Source organism: Rhynchophorus ferrugineus, unplaced genomic scaffold (assembly GCF_030347505.1).
Source record: "Rhynchophorus ferrugineus isolate W39M unplaced genomic scaffold, kcgeb_rfMv2 rfM3, whole genome shotgun sequence".
Taxonomy (NCBI): Eukaryota; Metazoa; Arthropoda; class Insecta; order Coleoptera; family Curculionidae; genus Rhynchophorus; species Rhynchophorus ferrugineus.
In genome coordinates, this window is record NW_027472582.1 from 25,196,079 (window position 1) to 25,210,691 (window position 14,613).

The 14,613-nt window shown below is 30.8% G+C and overlaps 1 protein-coding gene across 1 annotated transcript in view; it reads left to right on the forward strand.

The window, feature by feature from the left end:
* Positions 1 to 14,613, forward strand: part of LOC143192913 (retinal guanylyl cyclase 2) — a 190,139-nt gene that overhangs the window by 126,656 nt on the left and 48,870 nt on the right. The window contains exon 13 of the mRNA XM_076398735.1: positions 4,403 to 4,715. Within this exon, the coding sequence (XP_076254850.1) occupies positions 4,403 to 4,715 (313 nt within the window). The remainder of the gene's footprint in view (positions 1 to 4,402; positions 4,716 to 14,613) is intronic.

The following is a 14,613-nucleotide window of genomic DNA, read 5'->3' on the forward strand; positions in this document are numbered from 1 at the left end:
GAACTTACAAAACGTAATATAACGTACAATAACCAGTCGATGGTAACAAGTAGTCTATTACTAAATAGTCGTAGTTAATTTCAGTCGATAGTTCCCAACACTAATAAAATCCTCTTGAATTTACATCTACAAGGATGTAAGGTATCCTTGAACTGGTATAGTTAAGCTGTCTGTAAAAAAAGCTTAAATGCTAATTATTATTAAGTTGAAATCCTCCAATGGAACTCGAAAAATAATAAGGATATATTACTAAGTAGTAAATAATATTTAGTTGGAATGTAGTGTTATTAAATGAAATCATGTCATTTAAAAATCTGTATGGTGTGATCATCACTATTTCTTAGACATAATTCATATTTCACAGCCAAATATAAACATTAGTCTTTAAGTTGTTTCAATTAATATTTATTTTCAATGCTATAAAGTTTTTTTCGTTTCTAATAAAATATTTTTCATTATCGTATGATTTTTCACCATTTTCTTTATTTCATATTTTTTCATTTTAAATAAACTAATATTATGTTATTCATTTGGTCGTTACAAATACTATATACTATGTAGCATTAAAAGGCATTTTTACTGGTCTATTCCTCATGGTTAATTAGTATCAAAGTGCTGAAAATCGTAAAATATAACTAACAGATTTACTTGTTTATTTAATATAAGTAAATGCATATATATTATAGGTTTTCTGAATTTATTAACTTTGATATTTCCGTATAAATTTAATAATTCGACGTCAAAAATATTTTTTTACCATTATTACTGTCGTAAAACCAAAAAAACTAATATTTTTTTTAGTTTCTTTTGTATCCCTTCAGAAATGTCACTAAAAAAGATGTAAAGAAATTGGCAATTGCTGTATAAAAACACTGTAGCCAATTTCGAGGTGACGTTTATTGCCTGTATTGGGATTATTTCTAACATTTCAATTTTTTATCCGTGGATTTTCTAAAGCTTATCAGTTCATGTTCTGTAAAAATTGATTTAAATGTATTACATTAAATATATTTTTTCGGCTTTATCCTTTTATATTATTTGTACTTGATTTATGGAAATTCATGATGTGGATTTTGGAGATACAAAATATACTATTCCGATATAGTAGACAAACACATTTGTGAGTGAGTTATTGATTGAATATCTAAATTAAAGGAAGATCAACTTTAAGAGTTTTAATATTCCCAGTCTCGTTAGAAAAGCTATATGAAAACATGTTACCCATAACAATTATGAATCAAACTATTTTTAGTTGCTTATATAGCAATATTGTTTCCAAAATTAGTTAAACCTGGCCAGATCTTATCTGGATAATCTTGTTGTCTTGCTAATTGTATATTTTTATTCGTATTTTTAGATTGAATAACATGAAAATTGATTGTGTACATTTCCAACAAAACTGATAATATATAATATAAAACAAAGCTTCACATACTTGTGATTGATACTCATGGAATTTATTACCTTACTCGAATCATTGGATATTGATGTTATTATAATAATAGGTATAGACAACGGTGTAAACCTGTGGGAACAATACCTAAAAAGAAATTTATCAGAGAACTCGAAGTAGGACAAGGCTCCTTTATAGCTATCTTTAATCTAAATTTTGTTTTATATATCAATATTTATCATTTTGTTTGATCTTTGTTTCTAAGAAGCATATTTTAAAACATGTATACAGTTTAGTATACCTAATATGATGGAAGGGTATCTCACAACATAATTTATATATAGGAAACTTCCAGTTTTTCAGAGAGGTTAATAAATGGTCAATTTTCTGTTGTCAACAGTATCTGTTTCTATGTTTTTCTAAATATATTTTAATCGATTATATACATCAGTTATTTGTAATATAAAGTTATTTGAAAGTAAATATTGTTTTTATTATTTATTAAAACAATCTAGCAAATTAACAGTAATGAGCTATTTTTTTATCCTTATTTGCAGGGGTTTAAACTTACAAAGTACTTATTCTAGGGCATTTTGGGTTTAATTTTTAAGTCACTGTTTTAATATGCATTGAGTTTTACTTATAACTTCATTGAATTATATCAAATGGTTCTACACTCTTTAATCTTCTGACTAAGTCATCATTATCTAGGAGCTGGAGAACCTCAACATTGATGTGTTGATTGAGCTTCGCTTCTCGTTCTTGGGCATAGTTCTTGATAGCATTATCGAAAGTTTCTAACTTCAGGTCGTTACGAATGTACCATAAAGCATCAACAATACTTTTTGATAAGAGCAGTATCTTATTATGGAAAGTTTATATAATAATTCTATATTCTTCTTTGGCTAGTACAACCCCAGAGTTGAACATCGTAAGTCTACACTGGTTTCAAGACTTTATGGTAATACAAAAACTAATTATATACTGACAATACTGAATATCTACTCAGTAATCTGTTCAATTTTTTTACTTCAGCCTAAGTTTCACATCTTTGTGAAAAATTTTACATGTGGCCAAATCAGAGTAGGCATCTTCTTGTTTGACTCTGAAATATCGGTCGGGTATATGTGAATATATATCACAAAATTGTGATTATTGGTCATCAAGGAGCATTTTAATATAATGCTTCACACCATCGTGCTAAACTTTATTTAAAGCTTGAGAAATATCTAAAATTATTGCAGAACAAACTTTATTTTCTTCTAGTGATTGTTTTAACATTTTGTGAACCTGATCAATCGTGAAATGTTGAAATCTGAAATCAAATTGGTGACCCGGAATAAGATATTTTTCCTCAATGAGTGTTTTTATCATTTTCTATTAAAGTTTTTCAAGTAATTTGGACATTGTTGGCAATAGTGATATTAACTGGTATGATGCTGTTTCATGAGAGGGCTTTCGTAGTTTAGGAATCATAATTACATCAGCTACCTTCCCCAGTTGTGGTACATATTGTAGCCTGAATGAAGCATTTGTTATGTCGATGATCTTAATTAGTGCTTTTCTTGTAAGTTTATTTTACCGGTAAGTCAAAAACAGAAGCCTTTTTTGTGCGAATACTATTTTTTACTTCTTTCTTAACCTTGGTTAAAGTTACTAATGGAATTTTCATCTTTTCTTGTCCAATAGCATGGTATCATAACTTAACGTCATCCACTGTATGAGGTTGAAATATTATCTCAAGATAGTCTGTATATCTTGAAGCCTTGAGAATACTCAATACTAACGCTATTAGCAAATCCAGGTATAAACTAACTCGTTTTTTAGTTGTATAATTTCATTTCTCAGTTGGGATTTAATATTATTCTGCTTAGTTATATTTTGCTGAACCCTGGAGTAGTGCCACTTCTTGTTTATTTTTTTATTGTTTGAATTTTTATTCTCAATGGAAATATGAGAACTATTAAATATTTAATACTCTTAATTTGATATTTTATTGATTGTGCAATTGGACATATCAATTATTCATTATTTACAACACTGTATATAACATATATTGCTTAACATATATTGCTATGTTATAATTTATGCTATAACCTCTATTGAAATTTTTTACTTTGGCATTTTTTACATGCAACAACAATTATATTAACTTCATAAACCATACTCATAATAACTATAATACATCCTATGATGATAATATATGGTGTGGTAGTTCTAATAAAGGGCGTTAATTTAAATATACAAAATGGTTTCATCGCTCATTAACAATAATGACATGAATTGCTCCTCAGGAATTTATTCTACGATAAATTTACCTATAATCAATAATATTATGCAAAAATTACTTTTTTCGAATTTTATATACATTCTATCATCATGTATTAAAACATGCCTGTGCAAAATATGATGATAAATGATGGCGAGTTAAAGACTTACCCATTGAATTATTAGAAAATAATGATGAGTTTAATCTGATTTGTCAATATAAATAATAATAATTAAAAGAATTACGATTTCCATTATTACCAATTCAGTTCTCTAAAAAAAACATCACAGATAATATAAACCATAACGGTTATTAAATACGATCTTAATCGATCTTAATCCTTAGACCTTATTTTTCTAAGATTCTTTCAGTATCTTCATTGATCATACGGTGTGAACCGCGCTGTTACAGATCGTCCAGTGGCTGTTAGTTTCCCAACTTTCTGTTCACTGCTCCTCACACCCACATATGTTTCCGTAAAACTTGTGAATCGTATAACAATTTTTATTATATAATTTCTGTAATTGTATAACATTTTATCTTAATATTAGGGAAAAGATAAGTTAAAATATAATTACGTGATGGGAATTCAATCGAGGTATTATCATTAAGATGTTCATTGACAGAAAAAAGAATCTACAAGTTAATGGGCTAGACTTAACTTTGCGGAGTTAGAAAATAATAAAATAATTGAAATGGCCCTTAAAGCTATCAAATAACTTTTTCTTGTGCTTTTCTAGAAATTATTGAAAAAGTCAAACACCCACCTCCGTTGATTAGACCATCAGTGAGTAAAGGAGCTGCGCCACCTGAGGCTATCAACATCATGCGACAATGTTGGGCCGAGCAAGCTGACATGCGTCCAGATTTCAACGCCGTCCACGATCAATTCAAGAAATTAAATCATGGCAGGAAAGTGAACATTGTCGATACTATGTTTCAAATGCTTGAGAAGTATTCGAATAACTTGGAAGAGTTAATACGAGAGAGGACCGAACAACTCGATATAGAGAAAAAGAAGACTGAACAGTTATTGAACAGGATGCTACCGAGGTAACGTTTAATTTTAATCCAAATTTTAAAGAAGAATAAATGTATTTTTACCATATAATCTAATAATTTATATACTGTACTTGTTAACTATAAGGCATGCTATAGATTAACTATATAAAACATTGTCAGGCTAGATCAAAAAGTTTAGTTCTTTTTAGTTTATTTTATAAAACTTAAGCACCTCAACATTTAGGAGTTAGCGAACTCCCTTTTTGTTGATGTATCCTTCTGATTTTTTTTGGCTGCCCAATTTGCTATGCTGCTCAGGAATTTTTATTACTTTATGAACATATTCATATATTCCAATAATTGTAAACATATTCAAGAATATTAATATTTCTTAGAGCCTGATTCTGAAATAGTGAGTTATATTTATTTACTATATTTGTAATTAAGGATTATATTGTCCTTGCTATCAGACTTTGTTTCAAGGAAACAAGTTTTCTCAGGTGACTGTTTTCATTTCTTTGTTAAATCTGAATCTCAACATGGCCAGTGAGTCAATAGTGAGTTATATTCATTTACTATATTTGTAATTAAGGATCATATTGTCCTTGCTATCTTGATAAGAGCAGTATCTTGTTATGGAAAGTTTATATGATCTTTCTATATTCTTATTTGGCTAGTACAGTCCCAGAGTTGAACATCGTAAGTCTACACTGGTTTCAAAACTTTATGGTAATACAAAAACTAATCAAATATTGACAATGCTGAATATATACCCAGTAATCTGTTAAATTTTTTTACTTCAGCCTAAGTTCTTCACATCTTTGTAAAAAATTTTACATGTGGCTTCCACCATTAGGAGTCATGCCAAATTAGAGTAGGCATCTTCTTGTCTGACTCTGAAATATCGGTCGGGTATATGTGAATATATATAACAAAATTTTGATTTTTGGTCATCAAGGATCATTTAATATTATGCTTTACACTATCGTGCTAAACTTTATTTAAAGCTTGAGAAATATCTAAAATTATTGCAGAACAAACTTTTTTTTTCTTCTAGTGATTATTCTAACATTTTGTGAATCGTGAAATGTTGAAATTTGAAATCAAATTGGTGACCCATTTATTTTATAAAACTTAAGCACCTCAACATTTAGGAATTAGCGAACTCCCTTTTTGTTGATGTATCCTCCTGATTTTTTTTGGCTGACCTCTCAGGGATTTTTACTAATTTATGAACATATTCATATATTCAAATAATTTTAAACATATTCAAGAATATTAACATTTCTTAGAGCCTGATTCTGAAATAGCGAGTCAATAGTGAGTTATATTTATTTACTATATTTGTAATTAAGGATTATATTGTCCTTGCAATCAGACTTTGTTTCAAGGAAACAAGTTTCCTCAGGTGACTGTTTTCATTTCTTTGTTAAATCTGAATCTCAACATGGCCAGTGAGTCAATAGTGAGTTATATTTATTTACTATATTTGTAATTAAGGATCATATTGTCCTTGCTATCAGAGTTTGTTTCAAGCAAACAAGTTTTCTCAGGTGACTGTTTTCATTTCTTTGTTAAAGATGAATCTCAACAGGGCCACCCACACGATGAAAATATTATTGTGAATATTATTTAACTTACGGAGGCAGGCCGACATAATTCATCGCGTGAAATAGAAATAGACCATAATATACTGTTTAATCATTATATAAGACTGAATACCAAAGGAAGCTCGATATTTAGGGCCATAGATAAACTAATATTGAAAAATTTTATGAATCGAGTGTCCATTGGTATATTGACATTGAAACGACACGAATTTTGAGCGAAGGAAAGTGGACCACGTGGGAGAATAACGAAGTAGATCGTGATCCAAGCCTGGAGAGGCTTTACAAATATTGGAAATGTCCGCCTTAATACCATATTTTGTGGGATTGGAAAGGAATTATTCATCATGAGCTCGAACTAGAACCTAGCTGTTAATTCGACTCTGTATTGTCAACAATTAATGAGATTGAAAAATTTGAAAAAAATGAAAAATACGAAGCACTCTTATTGATGCAGGTCTGGCTTCGGAATATATTTTCGACACTCAATTGGTTCCGTTTTTCTCCCCAAAATCCCAGGAATTCTACAGTGAAGTAATTATTGCTTTATCAGAAAAGTAAGAAAAGTTTATTATACAAAAAATATTAGTTATGTTAGTTTAGACACATTATTTTTTTAAATGTGCACGAAATTTAATTATTCTTGACAAATGATAATAACGCCATTCATAATCATAGAGGATCCAATGGTGACACTTTCTAACATTTACCTATAAACTTGCTGTTGAACACTGAATTATGAATTCTAACACATGTTATATCGATTAGAAAGGCTTAAGGTAATAGAAATAATATATGACTAGATATTGTTAACAACTTGGTTGACAATATTTTTTTACATAATTCCCTTTAGGGGTGATATACTGATTATAGCGACCCTCCAACTTTTCGATATAATTTTTGTAGTTCGATTTGTCCTTTGCTCCAAAAAAGGCCTCATTTTCGACGATCACCTTTTCATTCGACGAAAATTTCTTCCCAGTGAGCATCCTTTTGAGATCTGAGAACAGGAAATAGTAGCTGGGGCCCAGAGCTGGAGAATACGGTGGAGGAGGAAGCAATTCGAAGCCCAATTCATGGATTTTTGCCATCGTTTTTACTGACTTGTGACACGGTGCATTGTCTTGGTGAAGCAGCACTTTCTTTTTCTTCAAATGCGGCCGTTTATATCATGCGCATTCCAAAATACAGACGCCATAACCTTGCCAACCGACTGTTGCGTTTTCCCACGCTTTGGAGCGAGTTCATCGTATGCAGTCCACTCGGATCACTTCAGAGTCAAATCATGGAGCCATGTTTCATCCATTGTCATATCGACGCTAAAAAACTCGGGTTTATTACGCTGGATCATCTTCAAATACTGCTCCAAATTATCAACTCGTCGTTGTTTTTGATCAAATGTGAGCTCGCGCGGCATCAACTTTGCACATAAGTTTCTCATACCCAAATATTCGTGAATGATATGATGTACACGTTCAGTTAATATCTTTAGAGTGTCTGCTATTTTATTCAGTTTCGATTTACGGTTATTCAAAATCATTTTGTGGATTTTTTAAATGTTTTCGTTTTCAGTAACAACCGTTTTGGGCGTCCACTGCGTGCACCGTCTTCGGTGCTGATTTACCACGTCTAGACTTAGCATACCAATCCTTGATGGTTGATTTTCCTGGGGCAGTGTCCACAAACTCGGCATCAAGCCAAGTTTTTGCTTTAACTGTATTTTTTCCCTTCAAAAAGCAATATTTTTTCAACATGGGATATTTCTTTTGATCCTTTTGTTTTCATAATAACAAAAGTTGCTTCACTCAAAATGCTATAATTCACAAACTAATGATCCTACAGCTGTCAAAGTTATACACGCATCTTTTGAGGGTTAGAGCTAACTAAGAAACATATGGATTTAATTCTAGTAGCGTCATCTGTCTGTCAAACCGGGGACTGTTCAATTGACCTCTTATATGATATTAAATAATACGGCTATATATGACAGCTATTCCCGATTGCTTAGAGCGTATTTCGTGTTTTATTGGAGTTTATTTATTTGTAGCGCATATTACACAAAAATGTTAAGCCTAAAAATTCTTCATCGATATAAGCTTTAGTCGTGCCAAATTTTACGCCTTCAAGTATCCTCGATTTTTACAAAAATGAAGGTAACATTTTCTCTAAACCGATTAATATATAGATTAATATATATTATTGAAAATAATCTTTATTTATCATTGTCAATATCTCATTATACCGGTATCTTTAGAATTTAATGAATTAGAATACACATTAAAGAATCTATCGAGACGTCGTATAACATTCTTTATCCTCTTTAAAATATACACCAATTAAAGTTCAATCCTCTGAAACGAAAACCCATAAGGCGATAAACGTAAATCCCGAAAAAGATCACAATGGAACATTTCTCTGGCGTTATCTCCTCCATTCAGTCTTTCAATCTAAAAAGGAAATATTTAATAAACTGGATAAAAAGCCTTCTCGTTTTTTCTCCTGTCTTGCTTAAATATCCAAGCATCAGGTTAGGCGTAATTTTCTTCCATTCTATTTATTCTAAAGAAAGTCTCGTAAAGATATAATTAGTTTTTTTAGAACGATTTTCAAGAAATTGTGTTGTATATGGCCACCAATATTGCCTAAGATTATTTTCGTGGTATTTATTGATTAAAATTTTAAAATTAATATATTTATTATAAAATAATATTAATATAATTCGTATAGCATTGTTCAATAGGTTTGGTCATTTGAAAAGTAAAACGCGATTTTATAATTTGTAAGACGTTACAAACAAACTTTATTCTTTAATATATTCTTCCTGCAGTTCAATAATCTTATTATATGAAGTGAGACTACGGCAGACTGTCAAAATATTAAGTACTTGCATATATTCTGATTAGTTTTTCAATTAAATATATAGTTATTGAGAAATAGTGATTCACATCTTTTTAGCAACATGGCGATACCGTGATAATAAAAGAACAACTTGCGAATAATTTTGAAGCGATCCAATCACGCATTCATTCTCGCTGTTTTTTACTATTTTGAAACCGTGTGTCAGCGAAAATGTGCTTCCTCAATTTGAACAAATGGATCAAAAAACGCTATATCCCCACAACTTTATTCTTCATAACTTTGGCAGCGTATGTCCAAGTATTTCCATACAAAAGGAGTTTGTGTTTCTTACTCGTTATTTGTGGATTTTTCTCTAGCAATACTTCGTTCAATGTAGTCAATATAGAAAATAGCATTTTCTACTCTTAATTTATTCATCAGCTGCTAAGTTGTCAGCTGTTAAGTTCTTTGCCAATTTGAGCTGTTTATTTGTAGCGTCCAATAAGTATTGCAATTAATTGTCTTCAAGGTTCTTTAGTCTCCTAAGCCGTTCTTTGTCATTGACATCAAAATTGCAATTTTTAAATAGTAGAAATCAAACTCGATAGTAGGGGTATGACGAATCAGCATCATCATAATATTTAAAAGTATTTAAGGGAGTTCGGCAGCAGATTTATTTAAATCAAACAACACTAATGGATGTTAAAAATTTAATTTTGAGTATTCGATGACGAGAGTCTGTGTACACTGAATTACTCAAAACTATTAAATGGACAACTATCCTTTTTGTAGAACAATTTCAAAACCATTGAATTTAGCTGTTGGTTTAGGTTGTTACATACAAGCACCTATCGAATGGACATTATAATAATTTGTACATACATTCAATATTTTCTTTGTAATTTAATTATATGGATTATATTTTCCTATGATAAATAGTTATTAAAAAAAATAAAATAAAAAAATCATTTAACTGGTTAAAAAGTTCATAATAACAATAATAAGATAGATTTTATTTCAAATATTCAAATTAATAATATTATTAAATGCGAACCACCACATACAAAAATAATTATACCACAATGCAGGAGGCATCAAGCGCACTGGCACACAAAAAGTTACTGTCGAAAATCATATAGATGCAGGAGATTGTACTTGTAAAGTTCGCGATAATAAAGTGAAATGTGCTAACTGTAACAGAAATCATCCAGCGAACTACAAGGGTTGCACAGTTCACAAACAGAACAGCAGAAACTCTATCCTGCCTTAAGAAAAAAAAGGCATCAACAGCAACAAAAACAATCCACACCTACCAGCCTACCCACCAGACTAAGTCAACCAGCATAACTTATGCCTAAATGGTTGAAAATGGTTCAGCACAAAATCGAGAAACCACATCACAACCTACTGAAACTAGCAGCAACATCTCTATATTAGAAAACATGATGGCCAAACTAATGGATCAAGACTAAAAATATTAGGTAACAGAGAAACAAAAGTATTTTTTAATTCTAAAAAGCGGGTGTTCTCAACCGTTACTCGTTTCCGAAAAATGTTTTCTAACTATTTTTAGTATCCTCTATGTTATCCATTTGTATGTATTATATCCATGTATTATTCACAAAATTATTTTAATGAATATTGAATCTGTTAACAACGCAGCTTTTTGAAATTTATAACTTCTGTCTAAATGTTAATTCAAGGTACCTTATAGGATGTCTAGGACTAAAAGATTTTAAAACTAAGAAGCCTCTATAATCATCGAAAAATATATAAGTTTAATATAATTCAACCCCTCAAACATAATCGGACATCTCTTATCGAATATTAAACTTGAACGTTGTATTAAACGTTAGTATTTTTTATTACTTTTCCCATTGTTAAAATTATAAAAATATATTTTGACAAGACTTGTCACTTGTTTTATAAAGTATATATATTTATAAGGGTAGAAAGTAGGGGAGCTTTGAAGAACAGTATATAAATCTTGGTGAGACCTCTTATTCTTTCATTCTCATTCTTTATAAAAAGGCTATAAGTAACCTTTCCATTTACATAATCCTAGCCGATATATTTTATTTGGTTTGGAATTATTTTATATTTAACCATAAATAATTTATTAGTTATTGAAATGATATTATAATTAATGAATGACAATTAAATAAAAAGTACGAAATAGGACTAGAAGAATGTTTCGACTCGTTATTTTATAGTAAAAGGAGGGGTTAAATATATTTTTTTTAATATTTAAATATTAGTTAAATAATATTTATTTATTATACGTTAATGTTATATTTTTGGTACTCTATTTGATTTTGATATATTGGTTCTTACAGGACTATTTTGCTACTACCTGCGATATCAAAAATATTTGAGAAACTATTTACAGAAACTCCATATTTCCAGTTTAGATTTTGATATCATTACTCAACCATCGACCGAGTTACAGAGTAATAGCGGTTGTTAAGAAGGCATTTGAATAAAATAAGTATTAGCCTGAAATATTCCTGAGCTTCTCACAAGCTTTCGACCGTGTATGGCATTTGGAATTAATCTACACAATGAATAAGTTGCTACTGCGGAATTGCCATTAAATGCTGGAATCATATCTTTTTGATAGAAAATTTAGAGTCTCACATGAAGGAGCATTCTCAGCACTCAAACCTGTTTCTACTGAAGTTCCCGAGGGTAATGTCCTAGGATCACTCCTGTCTCTGCTTTAAAATGCTCCCAACAACAAAAGAAACAGTACTTTGAACATTTGCTGAGGAAATAGTTATCGTGGAAAAATATATATCTAAGGCTATCTGGCTACCTAAGGCTATAATATAATCTTTTCAAGGCTAAAAAAGTACAAGAGTTTTTTTTTATTACTCTTTGTGATTCCACAATCTGTCCTATTGGCAATAAATATTTTTTATGTCTATATTATATATACATGGCATGTAGAAAATCATTTCATTAAGCAATCTTCTGTATAAAATATTATCTTAATTAATTAGTCTTATTCTAAAGCTTATTCTAAAGTCTACATATGTCCAGTAATCAGATCAGGTGGTGTTAAACGTTTTGGTCTACGCACTTCACTACCATGTCGCATATTTAGCTGATTAGCGAGTACATTGGGATGCACTGACACTCTTTCGAAGTACTTCACACAAACATGCTGAATTACACTTGTTATAGGTTCTAGAGGAATATCGCGTTGTATCACATTATTTGAAATATAGTACGGAGCATCAACAATGGCACGCAATAATTTATGTTGGAACCGTTGAATGATAGATATATTAGATTTGCTAGCGGTACCCCATACTTGGTTTCCATAAGACGAAATAGGCTTGAGTATAGACTCATACAGCAATACCTTCTTATCTAATGATAACTTGGATTTGCCCCCGATGAGCCAATATATTTAATATAATTTAAGGGGAGTTGCTCCAGGTGGGTTTGTAGATTTATTGATCCTGTGACTGGATCTTCATGGGATGCTAAGATTGCTGTGTCGTCTGCGTATGTTGCCACAGTAGTTATCTTGAGATGGGCAGATCGGCTGTATACAGAAGTTACTACCTTGCGGAAATCCTGAATATATAGGATTTAATTCGGTATGTTCATCGCCTTGATTTACAATAAAATTTCTATCAGAGAGATATAATTTTAGTAAATGATAGTCCGGATGAGGGAGAAGTTTCTTTTGTTTAACCTGCGAGTCCGTATGCCATACTTTGTCAAAAGCCTGAGATATATCTAGAAAAGCAGCCGAACAATATATTTTGGCATTTAGGTCAGTGTTTACTTTGTTTACAAGTATATGCACTTGTTTTATAGACTCATGCTTATATAGCTTCCTTATGTATAATTTCTCTTTCGAGATTATCGGTAATAAACTTATAGGTCGGTAGGAGGTCATATCTTCTGGTATTTTTCCTGGTTTAAGAATCATTAATATTTTAGCTACTTTCCAGATACTAGGGAAGTAATTAATTCGTGGCATAGCATTAAATATAAATGTTGTTAGTTTTATTCCCATTGCTGACAGTTCTTTTAAAATTTTACCAGTAATTAAGTCATAACAAGGAGCTTTTTCAATATTAATCTCTTTCATTATTGTTTGTTTAACATTTTTGAGCGTTAATTTCTCGTGCGGTAAGTCCATTTGAAATGGCGAATCTAGAAAGCTAGTAATTTTATTTTCGTCATCTTTATGTAGCTGAGACTGGAAAGGTTAACATTTTTTAAGTGTTTTGAGAAAATGTCGGCTTTATCTTTATTGCTTATAAGGCTGAAAAAGTACAAATAGCATGCAACAAAATCTGTAAATGAAGTAGTGACTGTAAAATAATGACAGGCGAAATGACAAAAACTTAATTATGTTATATCACTTGACAGCATCAATCTTTATGGTAGGTTAAATTGAAAACATCATATTAGAAACATCAAACAGCAGAGCAGATTAAACTCAAAGTCAATCGACTGTACTAGTTAGTCAGAAGATGCTGTGAAATTGAGCTAAAATCAGAGCGGATTTGTTAATCAGTCAATCATAAAAACCAATTTGGTCCTATTGGTTGCAAATATGGGGTTGCACTAAAACATCAAACCAACTGGTAATCCAGCGCAGCCAAAACTAAGGTTTATTATTAATCACCAATGCGTATATCTACGTAAACATTAAGATCTGCACAATAACTCCGAAATTAAATTAATTTACAAAGTGATCCAAGACTTCACCTTAAAACATGAAATAAATTTGCTAAATCGGAGGAAATCAGCGAAGATTGAAGCGAACCAAACGACACGGACTTCTATAGTGTATAAGTGTATTTTTAAGTTTAGCTTAAGTAGTTTAGTTTTATTTTAATTTAGGAAATACATACTGCTGTATTAATCCCGTACACCCCTTGCTTGTACATTACGGCAGATAAAATAATACAATAGTAATAAATTAATTTGTAAATTAAGATTGTATTATGCATATGTAATGTAAGATGTAATTAATAACAAATTTACATAATTGTGCATAGACCTTAAAACTTTGCCACCATCAAGATCTCCTGAAATCAACAGGACACTCGATTTGTTACGGATGTTTGCCTATTGAACTTGTATGATATATTATAGTTGCTTGAACGTAAATCCGAACTTTTTCAGTAGAAACCGGTAAATGATATAAATTTATCAATGAGCTTACCAATCAGTTTATCTCGTTCTTCGAGTCCTTTTGAATTGAATCGTTAGCTTGTAAATTGTTTTTAGCTAACAAGTCAATTGAAAAATCCCCGGCCTAGTAAAACACATTTTTTTGGCAAAATTTATTTTTTTTTGGTCAACACAATTCACTTCACGGGCGACCCTCCAACATTTCGATACCATTTCTGTAGTAGGATTTTCCTTTGCTTCAAAATAGGCATCAGTTTCGGCGATCACCTCTTTATTCGACGAAAATTTCTTCCAAGCGAGCATTCTTTTGAGATCTGAGAACAGGAAATAGTCACTGGGGG